Source organism: Sebastes fasciatus, chromosome 4 (genome assembly GCF_043250625.1).
Source record: "Sebastes fasciatus isolate fSebFas1 chromosome 4, fSebFas1.pri, whole genome shotgun sequence".
In the NCBI taxonomy this organism is placed as follows: domain Eukaryota; kingdom Metazoa; phylum Chordata; class Actinopteri; order Perciformes; family Sebastidae; genus Sebastes; species Sebastes fasciatus.
In genome coordinates this window covers 39228131-39251708 of record NC_133798.1, presented here as the reverse complement: position 1 = coordinate 39251708, position 23578 = coordinate 39228131, and the positions used below count along the sequence as shown (strand labels likewise).

Here is a 23578-nt window from a genome sequence, read left to right as displayed (position 1 = left end):
GGTGCTGGTATTGTTGGCTCCATGTCATGATTTACTGGGACACTTGAATAGAACAGAGACATTGTTAATGCCATTAGTAACCACGCCTCTCCAACTATGACCAGTCAAAATATCTACTGTTGTTTTTCGTAGGAATTACCCAAATGCTTCAAAGCTTCAAATTCGACTTCCAAATCAATATTCCAATTCTTTGCTTTTTACTTTTTTTTAATATATATATATATATATTTACAGTATGTAATAATAATCTGTAAATCACAAAATAGCAAATGAAATAAGGAGTAATCCCACAACACATCCTTTTTAGTGAACAATCTTAACTACGGTAATCATAAATCATAAGGTCTCTGTTCATAAATAAATTATAAATAGATAAAAAAATGAAAGTAACATTGTGAATCTGTTCTTTCCTGCATGATAATTCCTGTATTTTTAAAAGTCGGGCTCCATCTTTCACTTCTTTGCCAGGATGGCGAGCTAGACAACTTTTTTTTATCCCGATCCGCGATATAATCCGATATCGTCCCGTCCCTAGAGAGCAGTTTTCAAATGTGAACACGGTGAAATAAAACCACGGAAAGTTAGGGCTGTCCCCAATACCGTGTTTTGGGCAGCGTGGCGCGGCGCGGAACAGCTCGGAGCAGCTCGGCGCGGAGCAGCGCGGCGCGGCAGGCTGACATGTTCTTCTGTCTGTTTCCGTTTCAGCGCTGCTACCTCACTACTGTACACACACACACCTCTACACACAACAAACAGTGATATCTTTCTGAGAATAACTAATCATAATTAATGTTGAATATGAATAATGAATAGTTCACTAAAAAAAGATGTGTCCTATCTGTCTTAACTCAATGTAAGGTAAAGTGATTCCAGTGTGTTTTAGTGCCATTTTAAGAGTTCTAAGCATATTTCGATGATTATCGGTATAATATCATGAATCACATTATTTTGTCCAGGATAATCGGGAAGTATTTTCACATCGTCCTAAAGCCTACCGCTCTCCTCTGTCACCTGAGGTCGTGTTTATTTAAAGGCCCTACAAACCCGTTCACTTCACTTCACTTCGCTTCACTGAACTCTCCCTCACTCGCTGGTTGCACCTGTTGAGGTGGGACAGCTCAGATTTGAATCATCTTTATTGGTGTGTTGGTGACCTCATGTGACTCCCCTTGGTGACCTCATGTGACTCCCTGCGTCGGTCTAGTCAGTCAGGTGAACAGAAAGCAGCTGTGTGGGAGTGCAGAGACTTTAAGACACATATATAACTTTTCCTTACTTCATCTCTTTACATGTTATTTATCTGCAATATGGTCAGATTACATTCAGGTTTTGTTAAATGAATCACATTGCCAGCCACGTCTGTCCCATATTAACAGCAGAATGAGTTTAGTTATTGTGTCTTTGTGTGATCATATGGTTTTTGTTGTTGTGTGTGTTTCCTGTTTTCCTGAAAGCTGTTTGAGAGGTGAAGTTGAGAGTCCCTACGGACCGCTGTTTGACATTTTACAGTCTTGCCTCTCATTGTGTTACACTAAGTTAAGCTCTTAGCTCAGGTGAATAATTCATTAGAGAAATGCCACAACGTTTCAGAGCAGCGATGTGCCACATACAGTAAGGCTGCAACTAACTAATTATTCTCATTGTTGATTAATCTGTCGATTATTTTCTTTATTAATCGATGAGTTGTTTGGTTTGTAAAATGTCAATCAGTGTTTCTCAAAGCCCAAGACGACGTCCTCAAATGTCTTGTTTTGTCCACTACTCAAACATATTCAGTTTACTCTCACAGAGGAGGAAAGAAACCAGAAATCAGAAATCAGAAATCGGAAAATATTTTTTTCTTAAAATATTACTCAAACAAATTAATCGATTATCAAAATAGTTGTTGATTAATTTGCTAATCGATATGCTTATGCTTTTTTATTCTCCTTTCCAGGCACCTTGTCGCCCTTCTGGAATATCTCGCTGTGGGTGGCGTTGGGCGTGTTCACCTCCTTACTTCCTGTCTTACCCAAGCCGTTGGGCATCCTGTTCTTCCTGGTCTCCCTCATTCTACGAGCCATCTACACGATGGGCCTCGGCCCGGCTCTGCTGTTGCTGGGGACTGTCAATGTAAGTAGTGGGAGATGTGAGCCGGTGTTGTTGGGGAGACGTGTCCATTCTCGCCTCTTCACACATCACTTCTGTTTTTCTTCTCTTTCAGCTGTTCAACAAGTTGGTCTTCCTCGTAAGTTTTGTGGGCAACCAGGGGACGTTCACTCGAGGCTACCAAGCCGTTGTTATGGACATGCTCTTCATTTACCATTTGGGCTACGCCATCATCTGCGTCCTGGGCCTCTTTGTGCACGAGTTCTTCTACAGCTTTCTGGTAAGAAATCTCTCTCACGTTTCAGCTCCGTTACAAGTTTGGGACCTGATTGATCAGCAAGGCGCTTCAGAGACAAACACAGTGGTTCTGAATCAATCCCTTTGGTTTGTCGGTGTTTCCCGCTACAGCTGTTTGACCTGGTGATCCGAGAGGAGACGCTGCTCAACGTGATAAAGAGCGTGACGAGGAACGGCCGCTCCATCATCCTGACGGCTGTTCTGGCCATCTTCCTCGTCTACTTCTTCTCTATCATCGGCTTCCTCTTCCTCAAGGACGACTTCCGCATGGAGGTGGACCGCCTTCCTGCTCCAGGTCAGAACTTCTTAACCTTGTTAAAACACTCTTTAGTCATCGTTTTACTGTGAAGGGACCAGACCCCGGGTCTTCAACAGTCTGTACAAGGTAAAGTAGACTTTACCTGGCGGAGCTTGACTGCTGTCTTGGTAAAATAGAAGTCTATTATTCACAAAGCGTCTTAGTGTCCTACCGCTCTGAGACGCTGCACATGTAATTGCAGTGTCCCTGGTTTGTAGCATGTCATCTCCCATCGTTCCTCCTCGTTTCCTGTCAGGTCTGTACTACATTAAAGAAAATAAAAAATACTTTGCAAAAAGGTTTTCATGTTCTCCGGACAGACTTAAGGCGGTGTTTGGGACTTATTTTTATTTTCGATTAGTCGTTTCTTTTATGCTTTTTTCATGATGAATGACTCGACACCAAGAAACTTATGAGCACATCTGTCAATTAAATCAACTAATCGATTAGTTGAGTGTTATTCCACTAAGAAGTTCTCTGGTCGAGGACAGCCTTATTTATTTTCTGTTATGCTTTGGCTGCTCTGCTCCAGACTCTCACCTCAGTTCACCTTAAACATGTCCTAAACCTGCACTCTTTTACGGTGCTCTCTCAAACATCTGTGTGTTCTTTTTCTGCTCTAAACGTCTCAATAACTCAGAGACTGTACATCCTAGAAGTTAATGAGTTTCAAAACTCCAGCAAAATAAAAGATAAGAGGCCGACAAACAGTCTATCAGACACTTTAACGGCGTTGACAGTAACTTCTGTTCTATCAGGACAATAATCGAAATGATCCTTTGGCTCAGAATGAATTCATTGCATTGAGTTTTTTTCTTCCCTTGGATTCAAATGTCTCAATAAAACCTGTTTATATATATATATATATATATATATATATATATATATAATCTCCACATAAAACCTTGTAGGCTATGTAGAGTGTGGTGTATATATGTACATACCCAGGCACATGTTTTGGAAACAGTGTGGAGAGTGTGGGTGTGTTAATGAGCTCCGGCGGTCAGGAAGACAACCTGCCAGCGCATGTGCACCTGTTGCATAACCTGGTGGCCGCGCCATCCTGTGTTTTGCTGAATAGAGCACAGCATACACAGCAGAGCGGAGCAGTGGTGGGTTATGTAACCGGCCGGGCTCACGCCTGTCTATCTGTTGGCTGCGGGGTGAGCCGAGGCACAAGCTGAGGAGCGCCCCCCCGTCCACACCGCCGCTGCCTCGGGGCTGTGACCCCCAACGCCCCGCCTCAGCCCCCCCTGTCCTCTCCACTCTTCTTCTTCCTCTGCCTCTTGTCTCCCGGCCCTGCCCTCCTGTCCTCCAGCCTGTCAGGGAGGAAGAAGGCCCTTTTTGGTGATACTCTGGCCCAGGTGTACAGTTCTCCTTCTGCCTGTCTGCCGGAGCCGATCACACTCAAGCACAGCTCCTCTGCTGCTCGGGACTTTTACCGATGTGCAAATGATTTGTTCAGGTTTTTTCAGCAACATTTCACCGCCCACCCGGCAGCTGCTGCCTCCGTTTACATAACGTCTGACTAAATCTTGCTGATTTTTACCGGCGCTGATGACAATTAGCGTTATATAGAGTTTTAATGCCAGAGTACAATTTAATCATCTTCTTTCATTTGTAAATTATCATTCCTGTTATCATTAATCAACTTCACATAATTTCCCCTTTTTTCTCTTCTTTTCTTTGAAAAGGTGATTTATTGAGTAACAATGGAGCTGCTGACTCATGTATGAAAGATAGCTGCCCTGATTCAACACCTAAACCTGTTCCTGGTAAGTTTTCATTCAATTACATTTTTTTTTATTTCCCATTATGAACTGCTGAGTGGACAAGTTTTAAGGTTTTGTGGTTTGACCGAGGTGTGGGTGTGTATGTTACCTCTCCGGCAGTAGTCAGTTCCTGAAAGGTTACTCATACACAAACACACACTGAGACATGCACACACATACATACACACACACACACACACACACACACACACACACGCAGACAGGCGTGCACACAAAGAAACTTGATGAGGCGGAGGGGGTGACTCACACTCCTGTTTGTGTTCCTGCATCTCCCTCGATCACCTGCACCATAGGGGCGCGCACGTGATCCACATCCACATCCTTCACCTCCTCTTCCTCCTCAGCAGTCATGCTGTTCATGCACATTTTCTATTTACAGTGTATGTACATTTCACATGAGTTATGAATAACAGCTTCTAGAGGTTTTATTCTCACATTTGAGGAGGCGAGAGAGTTGAAGGTATCCATCTGATCTTTAGTCACACCGTTATCAGCTGTTCCCATGACGAGGTGTTTTATTATCAGTCAGCTGAGTGATGATTGTTTGAGTCAGGTCGGACTGTATCTTCCTGTACTTGAACTCGAGTGTTCTTAAAATCTTTCACACACACTCTGTTCAGTGTTCAATTTAATTGAATTCAGTTCATCTTAAAGCTGCAGTAGGCAGAAATGTTTTGCATCATTGGGCAAAAAAACTCCATAATAACCGTTCAGCATATTATAATTAGAGTGTTCTGAGAGAAAACTAGACTTCTGGTCCTCCTCATGGCTCTGTTTTCAGGCTTTAGAACATCTAGCCCGTGATGGGAGACTTTGACCAATCACAGGTCATTTCAGAGAGAGAGAGCGTTCCCAGACACACCGCCAACCGACGGTACAGATCAGAGTCAGCGCTCTGCACATGTTGACCGTCATCTTTCTTGTAAAATGTCCGGTGTAATCGGTAACACCGGTGTTGTCACAAGTTTATTAACCGGTGGGGAAATTTCCTCACTGTCACATTACTACCAACGACCATTACAGGCATCGTACGGTATAAGAAGAGTACCCTCACTTTTTAAAAATGTTGGCATCGACTTGGTCCCGAAGTACCGGTTCTCGTGACATCCCTAGTTGACAAACAAATGTAGATATTTAAAAGCCAGTACTGCACATTCACCCTTGTTGTCTGCTGTTTTTAAGCATTTTCTCTGATCTCTGTGTGTTTGGTTCTAGACGACGGGACGGAGCGGGTGTGCGACACTCTGCTCATGTGCATAATCACAGTGTTGAACCAGGGACTCCGTAACGGAGGAGGTGTGGGAGACATCCTCAGGAGACCCTCCAAAGAGGTACGACGGCCTCAAAATCAACATGAATTTAGCGTGTTCAATTATTACATCATGTTTTTTATACTTAATGTCTGTTTGTCATGACTTCAACTATACACGTAAATGATGATGGTGAAAGTTAAATGATGTATTTTCCCTGTAACCGGAACCATCCAGGAGCCACTCTTTGCGGCCCGAGTGGTTTACGACCTTCTGTTCTTCTTCATCGTCATCATCATCGTTCTTAACCTCATCTTCGGTGTCATCATCGACACCTTCGCAGACTTGAGAAGCGAGAAACAAAGGAAGGAGGAGATCCTGAAAACCAGCTGTTTCATCTGTGGTGTGTAGAGCTAACACTGTAATAACACCGATGATGGGGAAGTGAAAGAGCTCCTGTTAAACAGAGCTACTGTCTTGCAGGGTTGGAGAGGGACAAGTTTGACAACAAGACGGTGTCCTTCGAGGAGCACATCAAATCCGAGCACAGCATGTGGCATTACCTTTACTTCCTGGTTCTGGTGAGGGTGAAGGATCCGACCGAGTACACCGGCCCCGAGAGCTACGTCGCCCAGATGATTGCGGTCAGTAGACCAGACCTACATACACAGGAAATAGTCACACGGTACCTTTTTGTAATGCAGCTTTATGCACGTTTATAGTTGCATCACACAAGCTGCTCCATCATCAAAACACTGGAGGTTAAAGGGACTGTTTGTAACTTATTACACAAATAAATCATTCTGGGTCGTGTCCCATGCGCGTTCGCGTGTGGCTATGCTGTTCAGACTCAGACTCCAACACAAACTACAGTGAAGCAGCAAAACCTCTTGGTTGTATCTAGTGAAGCCCGTCTGTTAAACAGTGTTGGCCGCGGTCGGAGGACGCGGAGGAGACCGTAGCTTTGGTCTCCAGGACCGGAGTCTCTGCTGTACTCTGCTCCTCTGCCTGCCTTCACTCACACACCACGCTCCTTCTCTCTCTCTCTCCACCTCTCACGTGCATGCTGCTCACTCCACACTGCAGAAGAGTTAGTTTAGCTCTGAGAATATCTAGTGAATGTTCAGTGGACGTTTGTGCAGAAATAACTGCTGCAGCTCCTCCAGACCAACAGAGGTTTCCCGTGTCTTGTGAAGTGACGGGGCTCCGCAGAGAGAAACGTTATCGTCTCCGACCAGTCAGGAAAAGCCAACACTAGGATCAGCATTGATTCATGGAGAGACCTTGGTCTGGTCAGCTAACATTACTGCCAAGCAGCTGAAATATAGAGTGATATTGTGCTTTTAGCTGACGTGTGTCTCCTCACTGTGTTGAGCGATGCTGCTTCATGCCTATGTAGAGCGAGCACAAGCGCCAGCAACAGGACGCTGACTTTAGTTGACTTAACGGACACAGGTGTCGCCGTTAACAAGACATTTCTGATTCTTACAAACAGTCCCTTTAAATGACAGTGAAGCACATTAATTTTGTGTTTGCGAGGTATACCAATGATACATTTCTTTTAAGATAACACACAGGTACCTAAACGCACCACAAGCCACAGAGATGGTGTTTATTATTCCAGGAACATATGGACAAACAAACACATTCATTTCGCCGCCTAATTCACATTTTGCTGGCGAGCCGTGCCAGACGGCATACAGATGTCTCAGCGTTGGAGTCTTAAAGTTTTGCAGCCCTTCCTCACTTTGCAGACTTTGCACAGTGTGCCAGAGGAGCGTGAGCCTCTACAGCAGACGAGCGATCGAAAAAATGAGACTGAGCCTCTAGGCCTGTGCCAAGCATCCCAATTTATTCTCCTTCCCCCACCCTACCTCGCTGCTGGAGAGAGATGGGTCTCTGTGCTCAGGTAGTCTTCACTGTGCTGAGCTCCTAACCTGCTGGGACACAGTGTGGTTAAATAGTAATTAAACCCAGTCCGGCTCTATTATCATCAATGCACCAACTCGCTGCACTGACACACAGACAAGAAGTTGAAGGATGTAAGGGCAACTAAAGGTGTTGCCGTTAGGTTAATGGATTCAAACGAAGCCTCGGAGCACAATGGCACATTTTGTGATTAACATTTGGCCATGATGGGCATAAGAATGGCGGCATTATAATGAACAATTTGCATCATAAACAGGTGACAGACATTGAATTAATATGCATCAGCAGGTCTTCCGGCAGGTCGGCTCTCTGATGCGAGGCCAAGGTATCGCTGAGTGATGAGCTATTGATGAGTCAGGAGTTTATATTAACATCCCTGTTTCCATTTTGATGCTTCGTGTGGCTCTCGTGTGTTTTTATAAAGAGTATATTCTGTCACGGTTCTCATAAAATGGTGGAAACATTTTAATGCCGAAAAGGCAGAAAAGGTGTAACATAAATGATTTAAAACAGAAGTCAAACGTTCTTAATAATTCTCTGATTATCCAGCCAACTTTATGGAAGTCACAGAAAAAAAATTACTTCAAAAAAGCAGCGGAAAATCTTCAGAATCTATTTATTTCATGTGCAAAAGGTGACAACAGGAAAAATGTGACAAAAGTGAACATTTGGGGAACTTTATAGAAGTGTAATATTAAATTGATAAGAGTGGAGTCTGCTCACACACAGTCAGAGACTCTGGATGAGAGAGAGAGAGCAGCGGTGCAACGACAGGAGCTGAATTAGAAAGTGTAGGAGTTGGTGATGTTGGGCTCTGCAGGATGTCTCCGTCTGCCTTCTCCTCACCGCAGCCATGAGTCTGACCAATTCCATTTCCCTACACCCTCTCCTACCTACTTCTGCTCCGTTTGGGCGTTCACGTGAAGGCTCCGCCATATTAAGAGCCATTCCAAACCAATCACTGGGGAGTGGAAGTTGTTTATAAAACCCTCCAACAGCGAGCTGCATCGATGCTGACTTAACCAGCCGCCCTTACTGACGACGTGCAACGCCGTTTAGTGTTCGTCATGGAACACGATCTAGTCTCACCTCCGTGCGACTACCGGTAAAAAACATTCACTGTAAACGGCTTAAACTGATAGACATTTAATTTATTCTATTTTATTGTCATACAGACGTCAACAACATAAAGTAAATAGGTTGTATTTAGGATCTAATAAATTGTAAATTGTTGTATATACTGTATATATTTACAGTATATAAATATTTTTTTTTACTACTATCAGCAACTATAACCCTATAATTTGTCACAGATGAGCAATAATTCATCTGTGCAATAATCTGGTTTACTCCGGCATTAAAACTGCATTTATTTATACAGAACATTTAAACTAATATTCTTATTTTATACTATTCTTGCATTTTTATAAATGCATGCATTTATACTATTTGCATATATCTTATTTTTCAGCATTATTATTTGCACTGTCGTTATATATATATATATTTCTTATTGATATTTTCTTATGATTTCTCTATTTTTATATATTTATATTTATATTCTAGAACGGGAGCAAAACGTAAGTCAATTCCGATTCTGATATTTATTTCCTTGCTGGAGAGAGGGAAGTTCGTATTTATCCTCTCCACCTTAAAAGAAGGAGCTTCATAAGTGGGGGGGTGGAGGGGACGGATTGGAGTTCAGGGCTCCATTTATGAAGCTCCATCTTTATATTAATCTCCTGCACTACAGTTTTGGGGCCGACAACACAGAGCTAAACTCTGCCCTCCCCTCTCCTTGAAACCCAATGACCTCAAACACACACACACACACACACAAACACACACACACACACACATACTGACCGTCATAATGAGTGCATCTGGTTGGGTAGGATAGAGTGATGTGGTGCCAAAGCTAAAAAGAGTAGGATCGAGTTACACTGAGTGTCTGTTATATGTGTGTGTGTGTGTGTGTGTGGATGGGAATTAGTGAGCGGGTGTGTTTGTGTGTTAAATTATGACAGCGACTACAGGCCCAGCAGGTACTGCAGCAGCAGCAGCAGCCACAACGCTGTTACATAACCCATCTCAAGTGGCCTGCTAATAGCTCAGCCCTGCCTGGCATGTGCTCTCCTGTCCCTTTCTCTCTCTCTCTCTAACACACACACACAGACACACACAGACACACACACACACACACAGACACAGACACACACACACACACACACACACACACACACAGACAGGCACACGCACACACACACACACACACAAAGTCACAACAGGAATCCTTCATTTGCTTTACAACACACATGTAACACGTTGGCAGAAGTGTCTCAATAGAAAAAGGTACTAGTGGTGGGCAGAGGTCACATTTTGCTTTATGAAATGTAGAAGGGTTGTGGCTCTTTAGAAACTGCTCAGCTGAAGTGTGTGTGAGTTTGTGTGTGTGAGTGTGTGTGTGTGTGTATGTCTGGTGACTGTGGTGAGTGATACTATGTGCAGACCCGTCTGGTCCACTCTCTGTGTGCTGTGTCATTGTATCTCTTGACACTCTTCTGTACCGTTGTGGTTGTTGCAGCTACAGTACGTCATCCAACAGCCGGAGCTCTGCTACTTTTAGCTTTGATTCCTTCAAGTCCACACACAGTACTACATGGAAGGTAAATCATGTATATTATCATTATGTGGACACAACCCCCCAGAATGCAGAGAGCTACAGGGATGTTTAATAAATCAGAATCAGATTCATTTGACAAGTACGTGTGCACATTATTAGAGCTGTCAACTTGCCATTATTTTTAATTAACCACTGAAAACATCCAACGGGCCGCCGACGGGCTTTTCAAAGGGGTCCCTTGACCTCTGACCTCCAGATATGTGAATGTGCTATGGGTACCCACGAGTCTCCCCTTTCTCCCCTCAAAACTGAGCGTAGGTTTGGAGTGTTATTTAGCCTTCAATAATGGATTCTTTAGCTTTTTCTAGTTTCATATGATACCAGTATCTTCACTCTAGCTTTACAACTGAGCGTTAAAGAAATCAGGTAAAACGAATATGCGTTATTATCACCCTAGTCATTATATAAACTAGTTCTATAGAAGTGTAGATGTAGAAGATCTGGGAAATGTCGTAGGGTTGCATTTGCTCTCATTTCAAAAACTTAAAAATACAGTGATGGCTGAATGTAAGAAACAAGTAGTACTAATAAAGACAAATAGCAACTACAACAGCAGCACTGATCTTGAAGCTTCACTGGAGTTTGACTCTCACGTGTCTGACGTTGGTAACATCTGAGGTTGTTCTCACAGTGAGTTTACAGCACAGACTGAACCGTTCTGCCTGGCGCTGTAGTACAGTACGTGCATGTACGTGGTGAAACACACCAGCGGTATGGCGACGGCAGCAGAGTGAGAAGAAGAACGTGAATGTCCGTCTGTAGGTTCATGCTCACTGAGGTGTTTTAATGGATCAGTGAAGCAACACTAAAGCCATGACTCATTCAGACAGAGCAGCGCGGCACACAGCGGACTACTGTACAGTCTGATGAACAGCAGCGAGACGTGAGCGGGGCGGTTCACATTCTGCACAGTCACTGCTTAACTTTACGTCATTGATCTAGAGATGATACTTCAACCAACGTGAGTGACTGCACGCTCTATCAGGATATTGTAATCACGTCTCTTAGGTCTCTTTATTGAGTCTTTGAGGTTACCTAATCCATCAGTTATGGATGACTCGATAAAACAAGCATCAGATAGTCCTCGGCTCCAGTGACGTTGAAGCTTTGTCTTTGAGCTCACAGAGCCTTCACTGTGTTTTTGAAGCTGTGAGAAAGGAAGCTATTCTCTTTTTTTATTTTATTGGCCCTCGATGCCTTGAGGCCCAAATTAGCCCGGGATTCTCAGGCAAGCTCTTATAGAATGACTCGATTCATACTGTGTAGCTCAGCAGTCATACTTAATCAGTCTAACTGCTTCCCCGGTAGACAGGGATGGAAAAAGTATTGCAGTCTTAAAGTAAAAAGCAGTCAAAGTGCTGAAAACAACCAAAATAAAAGTGCAGTAAAGACGAATAAAGGACTATTTTTTCCAGAGTAATCTACATCAGATATACATGTATGCATTTACTTGGTTATGATAACTGCAAAAGGCCAATTTTGGCATCTTTACTATAAGCTTTTGACATAAATCTTCAGTCTTTAATTCACTAATGTTGTTAAAAGTGGGAGCCACTTCTTTTTCAGGAAGAAAAGCTCACATAGTGTAGGTTGCTTCTTCAGTGTAAAGAGGGCCTAAATATGAAATTGAAAGAAGAATGACTTCATTTTAGAAGGTAGAAGTATCAGAAAAACAAACAGTAACAGTAATACTGTATGTATGTAAACATCATGCGTAACGTATTAAATGTTAACATTTAAAACGTAATGATGCTAAATGTCTGATTGTTGTCCCGGACGAGCCCCCCCATTTGTCACAAACTGGCTCAGGGAATGTGACAAAAAGAGAGTCCACGCAAGGTTATATATAAAACCAAACAATTTATTAAAGTAAGGTTAACATCAAATGAACAATGGAGTGTGTAGATCAGTAATGTCATCAAATGAATGTAGTGCATGGATGTGTGGCATATGAGCTGTGGAGGTGTTGAAGGCACAGAACCAAACAAAGGTAATGTCAGGTGGATGTGGCTACAGGAAGAGAGGGAGACAGTGAGCACATGTGGAGCGGGTCTTCTTCAAGAAGTCCACCATGTTGCTCCGCCATGTTGCTACGGTAGCCCAGAACAGACAAACCAAACGCGGCTCTAGATAGGGACATATGCGTTTTCTGATTTTCGCATCGGCTACCGTAGTTCTCCGTAGTTCTCCGTAGTTCTCCGTAGTTCTCTGTAGTTCTCCTTCACCGCTCGCAACTTGCAAAATCTGCAACTTCACTGCTAGATGCCACCAAATCCTATACTGCACCTTTAACATTAGCATGTTGGTATTAAGGGGTTAGCACGGTCGTATCCGGCTTGTGGTCTTTCTGTGTGGAGTCTGCATGTTCTCCCCGTGTTAGCGTGGGTTTTCTCCGGGTGCTCAGGTTTCCTCCCACAGTCCAAAGACATGCAGGTTAGGTTAAGGTGACCTAGTGTGTCTAAATGTCCCGTAGGTGTGAATGTGAGCGTGAATGGTTGACTGTCTGTATGTGTCAGCCCTGTGATAGTCAAAGGGCAGCTGAAGCTGATGGATAAATGTACAATTTAGGCTGATGAAAGTTGGGTCAAGGGAGACGGAGCAGAGCTGAACCTGACGAGCTGAGTCTGAGATTAGATGAGACTGTACAGAAGATAAATCCTGTTCATTTAGGCAACTAAATGTCTATAATTTCCTCTGTTGCCATACAGGCATATTGTGCCCCACTAGTGGAAAAGCAAAGGTCTTCATCTACTGTATTCAGCTGTTTAGTTGAGTGACCATTGAAGCGCTGCCATTAGGTCTATAGACTTTTTCTTTAACCTCAATATTACTGGTAAAAGTTGCTTTACAGCACCTTTATTCAACACGGCGTGCATGTCATGTGTTTTATAACCGAAAGAAGAATGTTTCACAAAATTAAAACAATTTTCCAGATTTTGACTGACTTTGTTTTCTGAATTAAGATCAGGTTTGTCGATGCTAGTCGTCATTAACGTAATAAAGATTCACTATATTTGTTTTGAACTTAGTTTCCTGGTTCCGTTCATGACTTTCACAGACCGACGGAGTTCAGGTTCGGAGCAGCAGTCCCGTGAGATCAGAGATGTCACCGCCGCTAATGTCGCACTTAAACAAAAACAAACACCCTCCACCTTCCTCTCCTCCACCCTCAGACTCTCCTCTCCTCCACCCTCACACTCTCCTCTCCTCCACCCTCACACTCTCCTCCACCCTCACACTCTCCTCTCCTCCACCCTCAGACTCTCCTCTCCTCCACCCTCAGACTCTCCTCCACCCTCAGACTCTCCTCTCCTCCACCCTCAGACTCTCCTCCAACCTCACACTCTCCTCTTCTCCACCCTCAGACTCTCCTCTCCTCTCCTCCACCCTCAGACTCTCCTCTCCTCTCCTCCACCCCTAGACTCTCCTCTCCTCTCCTCCACCCACAGACTCTCCTCTCCTCCACCCTCAGCCTCTCCTGTCCTCATGTCTCCGTCCTCAGCGTCTCACACACTGATCCGTCTTCTGTCCCTGTAGTCTATTCTTATATAAGCGAGTAGGTGGGAGAATACCTCCCTCCTCCCTCCTCCACCAGACTCGCGGTGGTGCCAGTCAGATCCCACTCTCTCCACCTTTCAAGTCATTTTTATCGGAAGAAAACTGGCAAAGGAATATTACATAAGAGGAGCTGATGGCAGTCTGTCTCTGTGAAACCTATCTCTCTTTCAAGAGCATGCGTGTTGTAAAACACACACACTGTTGCTGGCGGTCTGCTGTGTACATATATATCCATGCAGATGCAACAGTGCCAACGGCACGCACGCCCACACATGCACAAACACATTTAAGTCCATTACATAACGCCATAGGTTGGTTTGGCTCGCTGCGTTCTCGTGTTTGGGGTTTTGCTCTGTCCGCTGCACTGTTGGAAAAACAGATGATAAACTAAATGTCTGTTTGCATGAGAGCACACGCACACACACACACACACACACACATATTAATAACACCATACTCCCAGTTGTGTTCTTGATAGACGACAGTGACTCATTCCCACATCAGCACTGTGTTTATGGAGTGGGTGAGAATTGAAATGCCAGTTACTGTTCATTTAGTGTCTAATTGCTATCCGCTGTATCCAAGAGACGGCGGCGCTGTTTAAAACATTTTACACTGTCGAGCGCGAAACAGAGAGCAGCTTCCATTCTGATGGAATGATTAATATTAAACCTCTGCGCCCGTCTCCAATTACCAATACCTCTGTTTACTCTCCTCCTGCAGTCTGGCTTCAGCTCTACAATGCTCTCTGCACGTCTATGCAAATCCTCCTCGCCGGCGTCTGTGCCAACGTACTGTTGCTGCCGCCTCTCTGACCCACTGAGTCAGCTTTATTTCAGCCTTTTATGCCTTTCACCTTTCTCACTGCTTCTTCTCTCATCCCCCTCTCTCTCTCTCTCCCTCCCCAGGAGAAGAACTTGGAGTGGTTCCCCCGCATGAGAGCCATGTCTCTGCTGAGCAGCGAGGGAGACAACGAGCAGAACGAGATGCGCTCTCTGCAGGACAAACTGGACAGCACCGTCACTCTGGTGTCTCAGCTGTCGGGCCAGCTGGCTGAGCTCAAGGAACAGGTACAGTAGTGCCACTTCAGGCCGTTTGTCATGCTGCGGAGAGGAGAAGCTCTTCTGGGCTGAGCTCTGTGGTAGTCTGAGCTGAATACCTGATGACTAATCTAAAGCAAAATAGTCCTAATAACATGGTGTTTGGATGCATGCTGTTCAGCCAACTATAGAACGTGGGCTGTGAACTCCACGTGCTGCATGACCTTGAGACTCCTTTCACCTAAAAAACGCCTGCAGGGCCAGAGGTCACACGGTCCGCAGCCTCATTTTGCGATCCATCTCTTTGCTGAGTTCAGTAACCTAGAAGGATTCTATCAGACCCTCGATGCCCCTGAACACAGCACTCTAGGTGACTATCTGGTCAGCGATCATCGCGACTGATTGCCGCCAGTGAGCCTACGGCTGTGTGGATGACTAGCTCTGCTGCTGCAGTGTGACTGATCACTCTCATCACCTGCCTCCCCTGCATGTGATTCCAGTCACAGGCCTGTCCTTGTTCCTCTTCTGCCAGATGTGTGAAAACAGCTCCTATACTGGGGAAAGATCACACTCCAGTAAACAACAACAACAACCTCCGCCGACCTCAGCAAGCAGCTCAGGCTGTAACATCTCCCTGCTGGGCCGGGATCCCTCGTGTAACTCCTGTGACAACAGAGTTTGTGTGCTGTTAAAGTGCCCTTGAGCAAAGACACCGACGCCTTATCTCTGAATCTGGAATAATAGATGACTAATATGGAGTCATGGGGTTAGCGAGGATGTCACTCCGCCTTTATGATAAACACAAGTGTTGAGAGGTGAGTGAGTTTGTGCCGGCCGAACCGCAGCTCTGCAGTCACAAGGGGAGGCCTGCAGGTCTCACACCGGCTCAACTCAAACTGTTTCTGACTGGGAGGAAAGTGCTCCTGCAGCTCCTCCTTCATTACAACCTCTGCTGACCTCGGCACTTTACACCATCGCTGCTCACATTGTGTGTGTGTGTGTGTGTGTGTGTGGGGGGGGGTTTGTGTGGGTTTTAGGGTTCTGCACAGTGTTCTCAATTTCCTTTTAAATCTGCATTTACTGTTTATGGGTTTACAAAACCAGTGGCCTTCATTTATGACGTCAACACTGAAACCACCGCAAATGCGATGGTTGTGAGAAACCAGCCGCTTCCCCACCACATTCCTACAACATCCAACGTGCAGGTCGCAGCTCGGCACAACACACCCGGACGGCGTCCTCTAATGACGTTTCAAAGGGACATCTTAGTTTCCCGTCTTAACAGCGGTTGAACAAAGTGATGATTTTGCATCCAGCCCTGGAGAGGAAACATCTCTTTATATGAACAGTAACACTCTCACAGTAGTTGTTTGAGATGACTCATGTGTGGAGCCTTGTTGTGTCGTTCAATCCAGATTCATTTCTTAAAGTAAATGAGCCAAAAAATCATTTTGTTTTTGTCTAAATGAATTTATTTACCTGCACTCCAAGTTCAAACCGATAAACGACCCCTCTGGAACGCTGTAATGATGCGGGAACGTTGTGTTTTGCATAATAAAGTTCCCACTAGAACAATATGTGGATGCAACATGCCAGATTAAAAAACGCTCTTCTAGGTTGATGATTTGTTTTCCTCTCTGTGTCCTCCACAGATGACAGAACAGAGGAAGAACAAGCAGAGGCTCGGTTTCCTGGGTCCTCCTCAGCCCAACCATCACACCCCGGCGACCCACTGAGGGGCTCGAGGCTCGAACAGGAAGTGGTGACGGGCCCCCCCCCCCCCCGACTGCAGGCTCGCAGTACAAACCAGCTAGAAATGCAAAAACTCCAGCCTTAAGAACAATACATATTCTCGGAGTACACTTACAATTACTGAGGCCAGCAAGTGTTGACACGTAATTAGCGACATAATGGCCTTTCCTCTGACACAATCAGTGCCTTATGGGATACTAACTGTGCCTCATGTGCTCACTCGGCCACTAGGAGCGTGCTTTACTGTCCGTCTGTACACAAACACCCTCGTACAGAGGAGCTCGGCTCTGTGAATGATTGGCCAGACGCGGCACACATCTGCCAGTGTAGTGTTAGTGTGCCAGACAGAGGTCGAGGGGAAATGTTAAGGTAAGGTTAATGGTTAAGTGCTGTCAAGTCTGCGGACGGGCACGTCTCGTTCCTCGACTGTCCTCGACTGTCCTCAGCGGTGATGTGTCAGAGAGCGGACAGAGAGGTCTCTCAGTCGGTGATTGGCGGCGTCGGAGACGTTGTTGGGTTTTGGCCTCCGGGGAGAGAGTGAACATCATATTTTTCCTCCTTTCCGATGCTATCTATGAGACAGTTTGCGGTTCATAACTGGAGTATTATTTTTGCATTTTGGAAAAGATATCCTGCTGCCTTACTCATTAACTTTTCTAAACAGAAACATTGCAACTGCTGAACATGCACTTTTTTAAAAGAAAAATAAAGTGCTAAAATATAAGCCTGTAACTGGAAGCAATGGTTAGATGGGGTATTATTTTTACATGCTTTGTGTTGCGTTCGCTGCACCATTTCAGTTGCCTTTTTATAGATTTCTACAGAGTATATAAGTAACATAAATGTGAATTAAAAATAACGATTGCCTGTGCAGAACTTACTTGAAATTTCTTTTTAAAGTCAAAATGGTATATTGGTACATAATGTAGTACTGACCAAGGATGGTAAACGTACAGTTCATTGTTACAATATGAACATCCTCATGTCTGTAGAAATGTCCGCTAATATTAACTGTATCCGCTCAGATCATCTTCATCTTCTACTGTTTCTTAAAGTGTCATGTTTTTAGTGTAAATCATCCTCACTGGTCTCTCTGGGACTGCAATTGATTGTTAAAGTCTTTTTTAAACTTGCACAAACTAACGGCAGATACAAGCGCATGCACTCGATGGTGAACTGTCCTGGGACATTTTCTGTTGAAACAAAGTTTAGAGAAAAATGTCTTTTATGTGGTTGGATGTTGTAATAAATTTGTAACAAGACTCAGTGGCGTGCTTTGAGTCAGCAGCTTTCTACAGAGTTGTACCTCAGCCTTCCTCCTCCTCGTTGTTGTTGTTGTGGATGAATGAGCGTCACCCTGACCCCCCCTGACCCCCCCCTGCACCCATTCAGTTTACTCCCACTTGTACTCGTCCACGAGGGGAACACAGGACCGAGAAACAGACCTGCTGTCGTCATGCAGACAGGATCGTAGTGTACATGCCGTCACTGCGCTGCTTTTGTTTAGCTCATCTTGATATTTAATTGCAGCTAATTACCAGCTGATGTGATGCACAGACACTAAACCAGACTCTGGAGTTTAACCTTTGTTACATCATGAGCGTTGTTGTTATCCAAGGTTAATACTCCTTTTAAAATGAAATAAAGTAAGAGATTAGGCGTGTTTTGTAAAACAGCCATACCCAACCAGGCTTACTTGTACCAGAGCTGAGAGTGATGGATACATGGATACAAGTAATGAAACATCCAGATTCTGCCACTACAAGTGGGAGTTGTACGAATGCAAATTTGACTAAGCTGGCCTAAACATTCACAGTTCAGCTGTATGAAGACTTGTTGTAACAATCTCCACTTTTATATAATAAATAGTGTTAAATAACATTAGAATAATTTCTAATGAACACATTTGAAACATGACGGGCGGTGTCGATGAAGGGGAACTTTAGTTGATCTGACTAGAGTTGTGGGTGTACATGAGACAACAAAGGTTGGGAACCACCACTGTTCCAGGAGAAATGAAAAAGAAAGTATCCTAAAGAGGACCTATAATGCTTTTGTGCTTTTCCCCCTTTCCTTTAGTGTGTTATGTAGTTTTTTGTGCATGTAAAAGTTCTGCAAAGTTACAAAGTCCACACCAAAGTGAGCTAATGTCCGGTTCAGACTACATGATATCAGCTCCATTATAGCACGACACGGCCGTCGTAGGGTGTCGACTCGGATCGGGAAGGATAAATGAGTGTCATATGCGACAGTCGATCGTTTTATCTCGTGTAGTGTGTCGTAGTACACGACAACTGACGTCGCGTCTTGGACGCCTCACGACGTCCCAACAGGAAGTCTAGCATGTTTGATTTTTTTTTATTTGCTCTCCACGACATGTTCCGTCACGGCCGTGAATCTGACCGGCTGAGCACAGACGCACACAGCAGTAAACAGAAGCACATGGCTACTTATTATGCAGAATGATGTCATCGGACCTTCCCAGCAGTAGGATATTCAGGCCCGTATATTACGACGGCGGTGCCGGGAGAATGTGTATTTATGACTCTCAATCGTCTAATCTGACGGAGTGACCATCGGAACCGTCACAAATATGGTGTAGTCTGATCCTGGCGTTACTCTCCCCCACAGAAACGCTGCTCCTGACCTGCCTGAAACACCTTGATTGAAATCCCGCCTTTTCTTCCGTAACGTGGTGATGTCACCAAGTAACACATTTGCATAATACCTGCCTAGTGGCTAGTTTGGCACGCCCTCAAACAAAGCTAGTTAGAGCAGAGCTGGAGCGGAGTCTGAAGATTTTGGTTTGGTTGACCAATCACAACACAGTGGGCCAGCTGACCAATCAGAGACCTCTGTCTATTCCAAAGGCTGTGTTTTTCCATTGTGCTGCCCTTTGTGTGTTTACTCATAAAGAAATGAAATTCCCTTTCTAGGTGTGAAACATTGGTTATATTTAGGCCCGTCATCCGCCACATCCGCTCGCATTGTTGGCGATTTAGCACTCGGTACTTGTGGAAATGGATAATTCAAAGCTGCGGCTGCTCGATTGTCTGCATATTTGTTCTTGTGCAACATATTTGAGCTGATAAACAAATCACAGAGAGACCTCAACCGGTCTCTTTATCCCGTCCTGTCGTTTACCCTCTAGAAAGAAGCCCATCCTTCTTCTTGGCCTCAGTTCGCTGTTTACGCTGGCGGGCCTGCGTTTGCTCCTGCTGCCTGTGACAGCCATTAAAATTAGCTCACGCAGCGCCATAATGGTGAGCAGCTGTCACTGCGCAGACAAGGAGGGTAAAGTGCAGCATTACTGGAATGTATTGGGACTCTGAGAGGGAAGGGAGGGGAGAGGAGAATACCAGGCCGTCATTACTGTCTGGCAAAAGTCTCGCTGCCGTCGTGTGATACTAAACAAACACCGCTTCGTAAATAGACCCATTTATCAGCTGGGACTTCTTTGGATGGTTCTGATCATGGAGAGAAAAACATTAAAGTTTGTTAAACACTTAACTAAAAACAACTTTTAAAATGATTTCTATGGGGGGTTAATGAGCTCAGGATAACACACAAGATGGTCCGCTTCATTTCACCCTCTCAGTGCACGTGAACCTTTTTGTAATGCACGTGAGCTGTGTGTTATTTACTTTATGAACACAACCTTTGACACATTTGGATTCATTTTCGAATCTCTTTGCAAACCACAGTCACGTGCGTCGCCGTGTGTATTCAGTAGTGAGTGAGAAAACACCCCGAGAAGGTCAATAAATACAACGCAGTGTCCCAAACACCTCTGTGGCTGCAGGCAGAGTGAGTCAGTCAGGTGATTCGACTTTGAAAGGACCAAAAGGACATCTCGCTGGAAAATTCATGTCGATTTAAACAATATTTAACTGGATATAAACAATAGATACTGATGTTTATATAAGATTAACGTTATTTTAGACGAGAGTTCAGTCTGTTGTTTTTAAGTTGCCCTGAAAGTTGTGATTCGTGTCAATACACATATTGATCTTCTGTCTTCTGAGTCTCAAGACTCTCAGCAGCGTTAGCGGCTGCACCGCAATCACATATCATTCTGTGTTTGTTTTTTTGCCTTGAAAGATCAATGGAGGAGGAGGAGGAGGAGGAGGAGGCTGGAAGGTCCCTCCTCGCTGTCATTTAGTATAAATAAACATGCCCTTGTGATGACTGGCATGTGACTTCCTGTGTCTGGTTGCTGCGAGATTGAGCCTTTTGTATATAGTCACATGATGCATCACAACACCGGACAAGCACACGGAAAAAAAACGCCGCAAAACGGGCCATCACATGTAGGTGCAGCGTGTACAGTGTGAGCTTCTGCAATGTGTGAAATAACACAATAACACACCACTTGTTGTGATTCTCTAACTGAGCTCACTGGAAAACAAATGGTGATAATATTTCTTAAGTTTAAAAAAGAAAACAATGTGATGATGAACGTCATTAAATGAGGTTACCTAGGTTACCTATCAGTCGATCACCGTCACGGTTAACTCGTATGAATTAACAGTTATGACGACGGTAAATCACCGCCAGCCTCAGACAGACACCGCTCTGTCTGCCGGGTGATGTCACAGATTAGTCAGGTCTGGATTCTAGATAGTTCTTAATATGGATGACAAATTCTGTTATCTTATGTATTTTCCCATTAAGTTTAATGATAATGCAGGCCCTATGTTTACATATAAAATGGCTATAACTTGGAGGATGCTCACTGATTCAGTTTCTGCTCAGTTTTCAGTCTTTACTACTAATAATAATGTAATTAACCACAAAAAAGCGATTTGAATATGAGATGTTTTGGTCTGAAGTGGCTCTTTCTCTCTGTGTATGAATGCATTGTGTCTGTGTACGTGTGGCGGCACAACAAGAAAAAAGGAAACTGTGCACAACTGAAACAAACATTTGTATTTGTGACCACAAACAGACGCTCTTGAAAGAGGAAATGCACTCACAGGCATCCAAATGAAATGTTCCTTTCTCAAACACCAAAACTGTGAAATATAAACAGCACGTTTACATCATCCCCACAAAATACATGGAATACTGCACACTAATTATTCTCCACTCTCTGGACACGTGGTTCATCTAACGGCCACACGTCTACCGTTCACTGCTCAGCATGGACTGACTGTCTGTAGAAGACTGGAGGTATAGACTGTAGGTATAGTAGACTGTAGGTATAGAAGACTGGAGGTTTAGAAGACTGTAGGTATAGACTGTAGGTATAGACTAGGTATAGTAGACTGTAGGTATAGACTGTAGGTATAGTAGACTGTAGGTATAGAAGACTGTAGGTATAGAAGACTAGGTATAGAAGATAGGTATAGAAGACTGTAGGTATAGACTGTAGGTATAGAAGATAGGTATAAACTGTAGGTATAGACTGTAGGTATAGAAGACTGTAGGTATAGACTGTAGGTATAGAAGACTAGGTATAGAAGACTAGGTATAAACTGTAGGTATAGAAGACTGTAGGTGTAGACTGTAGGTATAGAAGACTGTAGGTATAGAAGACTAGGTATAGAAGACTAGGTATAGAAGATAGGTATAGAAGACTGTAGGTATAGACTGTAGGTATAGAAGATAGGTATAAACTGTAGGTATAGACTGTAGGTATAGAAGACTGTAGGTGTAGACTGTAGGTATAGAAGACTGTAGGTATAGAAGACTGTAGGTATAGAAGACTGTAGGTATAGACTGTAGGTATAGAAGACTAGGTATAGACTGTAGGTATAGACTGTAGGTATAGAAGACTGTAGGTATAGACTAGGTGTAGACTGTAGGTATAGACTGTAGGTATAGAAGACTGTAGGTATAGAAGACTAGGTATAGACTGTAGGTATAGACTGTAGGTGTAGACTGTAGGTATAGACTGTAGGTATAGAAGACTGTAGGTATAGAAGACTGTAGGTATAGACTGTAGGTATAGAAGACTGTAGGTATAGACTGTAGGTATAGACTGTAGGTATAGATTGTAGGTATAGACTGTAGGTATAGATTGTAGGTATAGACTGTAGGTATAGACTGTAGGTATAGAAGACTGTAGGTATAGAAGACTAGGTATAGACTGTAGGTATAGACTGTAGGTGTAGACTGTAGGTATAGACTGTAGGTATAGAAGACTGTAGGTATAGAAGACTAGGTATAGACTGTAGGTATAGAAGACTGTAGGTATAGACTGTAAGTATAGACTGTAGGTATAGATTGTAGGTATAGACTGTAGGTATAGATTGTAGGTGTAGACTGTAGGTATAGACTGTAGGTATAGATTGTAGGTATAGACTGTAGGTATAGACTGTAGGTGTAGACTGTAGGTATAGACTGTAGGTATAGATTGTAGGTATAGACTGTAGGTATAGATTGTAGGTATAGAAGACTGAGAGGAAGAATAAAATAAAGCTGAACTTCTGCATACGGCGTTTTATAACCTAAATGGTGTGGTTGGTTGTTTGACCTCTTTTGCTCCTTCCCACCTGAATGACAACAAGTGAAACGTGGTAAACACGGTGAGCTGATTTAGTTCCCTCCATCCAGCTGCCCGTCTGAGTCCCCCTTCCCTCGCCCCGGCCCCTCACCCCCTCACCCCCTCCCTCTGTGGCTGCAGTAGTTTGACTCCTACAGGCTGTTTGAGTCATGCTGGCTACTGGCCTGGCATCCACCTTCGCAAGCCACAGCCCAGTTCAGCCTGGATCCAGTCTCCTGAAGTGAGCCCTGCCCAGCTTGTGTTACTGCAGTCAGGATCCGTTTTTAGTGCATGTTATTGGACTGTTGGTGTGTTACAGGGGTCTCTTCTATCAGCTGAAAAAGCACTTTATTTTCCACCAAGGATTTTATGCAATATTTACAGAACTGCATACTTTATATAG

General features: G+C 44.0%; 1 protein-coding gene across 2 annotated transcripts in view; it reads left to right on the top strand.

The window, feature by feature from the left end:
• itpr2 (inositol 1,4,5-trisphosphate receptor, type 2) overlaps positions 1-17948 on the top strand; it is a 76399-nt gene extending 58451 nt beyond the window's left edge. For both annotated transcript variants that reach the window (XM_074634152.1, XM_074634153.1), the window contains 9 exons: positions 1937-2112; positions 2204-2368; positions 2497-2680; positions 4378-4458; positions 5692-5807; positions 5964-6129; positions 6210-6370; positions 14805-14966; positions 16589-17948. In XM_074634152.1, coding sequence (XP_074490253.1) covers positions 1937-2112; positions 2204-2368; positions 2497-2680; positions 4378-4458; positions 5692-5807; positions 5964-6129; positions 6210-6370; positions 14805-14966; positions 16589-16672 — 1295 coding nt within the window. In that variant the 3' untranslated portion in view covers positions 16673-17948. The remainder of the gene's footprint in view (positions 1-1936; positions 2113-2203; positions 2369-2496; positions 2681-4377; positions 4459-5691; positions 5808-5963; positions 6130-6209; positions 6371-14804; positions 14967-16588) is intronic.
• Positions 17949-23578: the final 5630 nt, after the last annotated feature.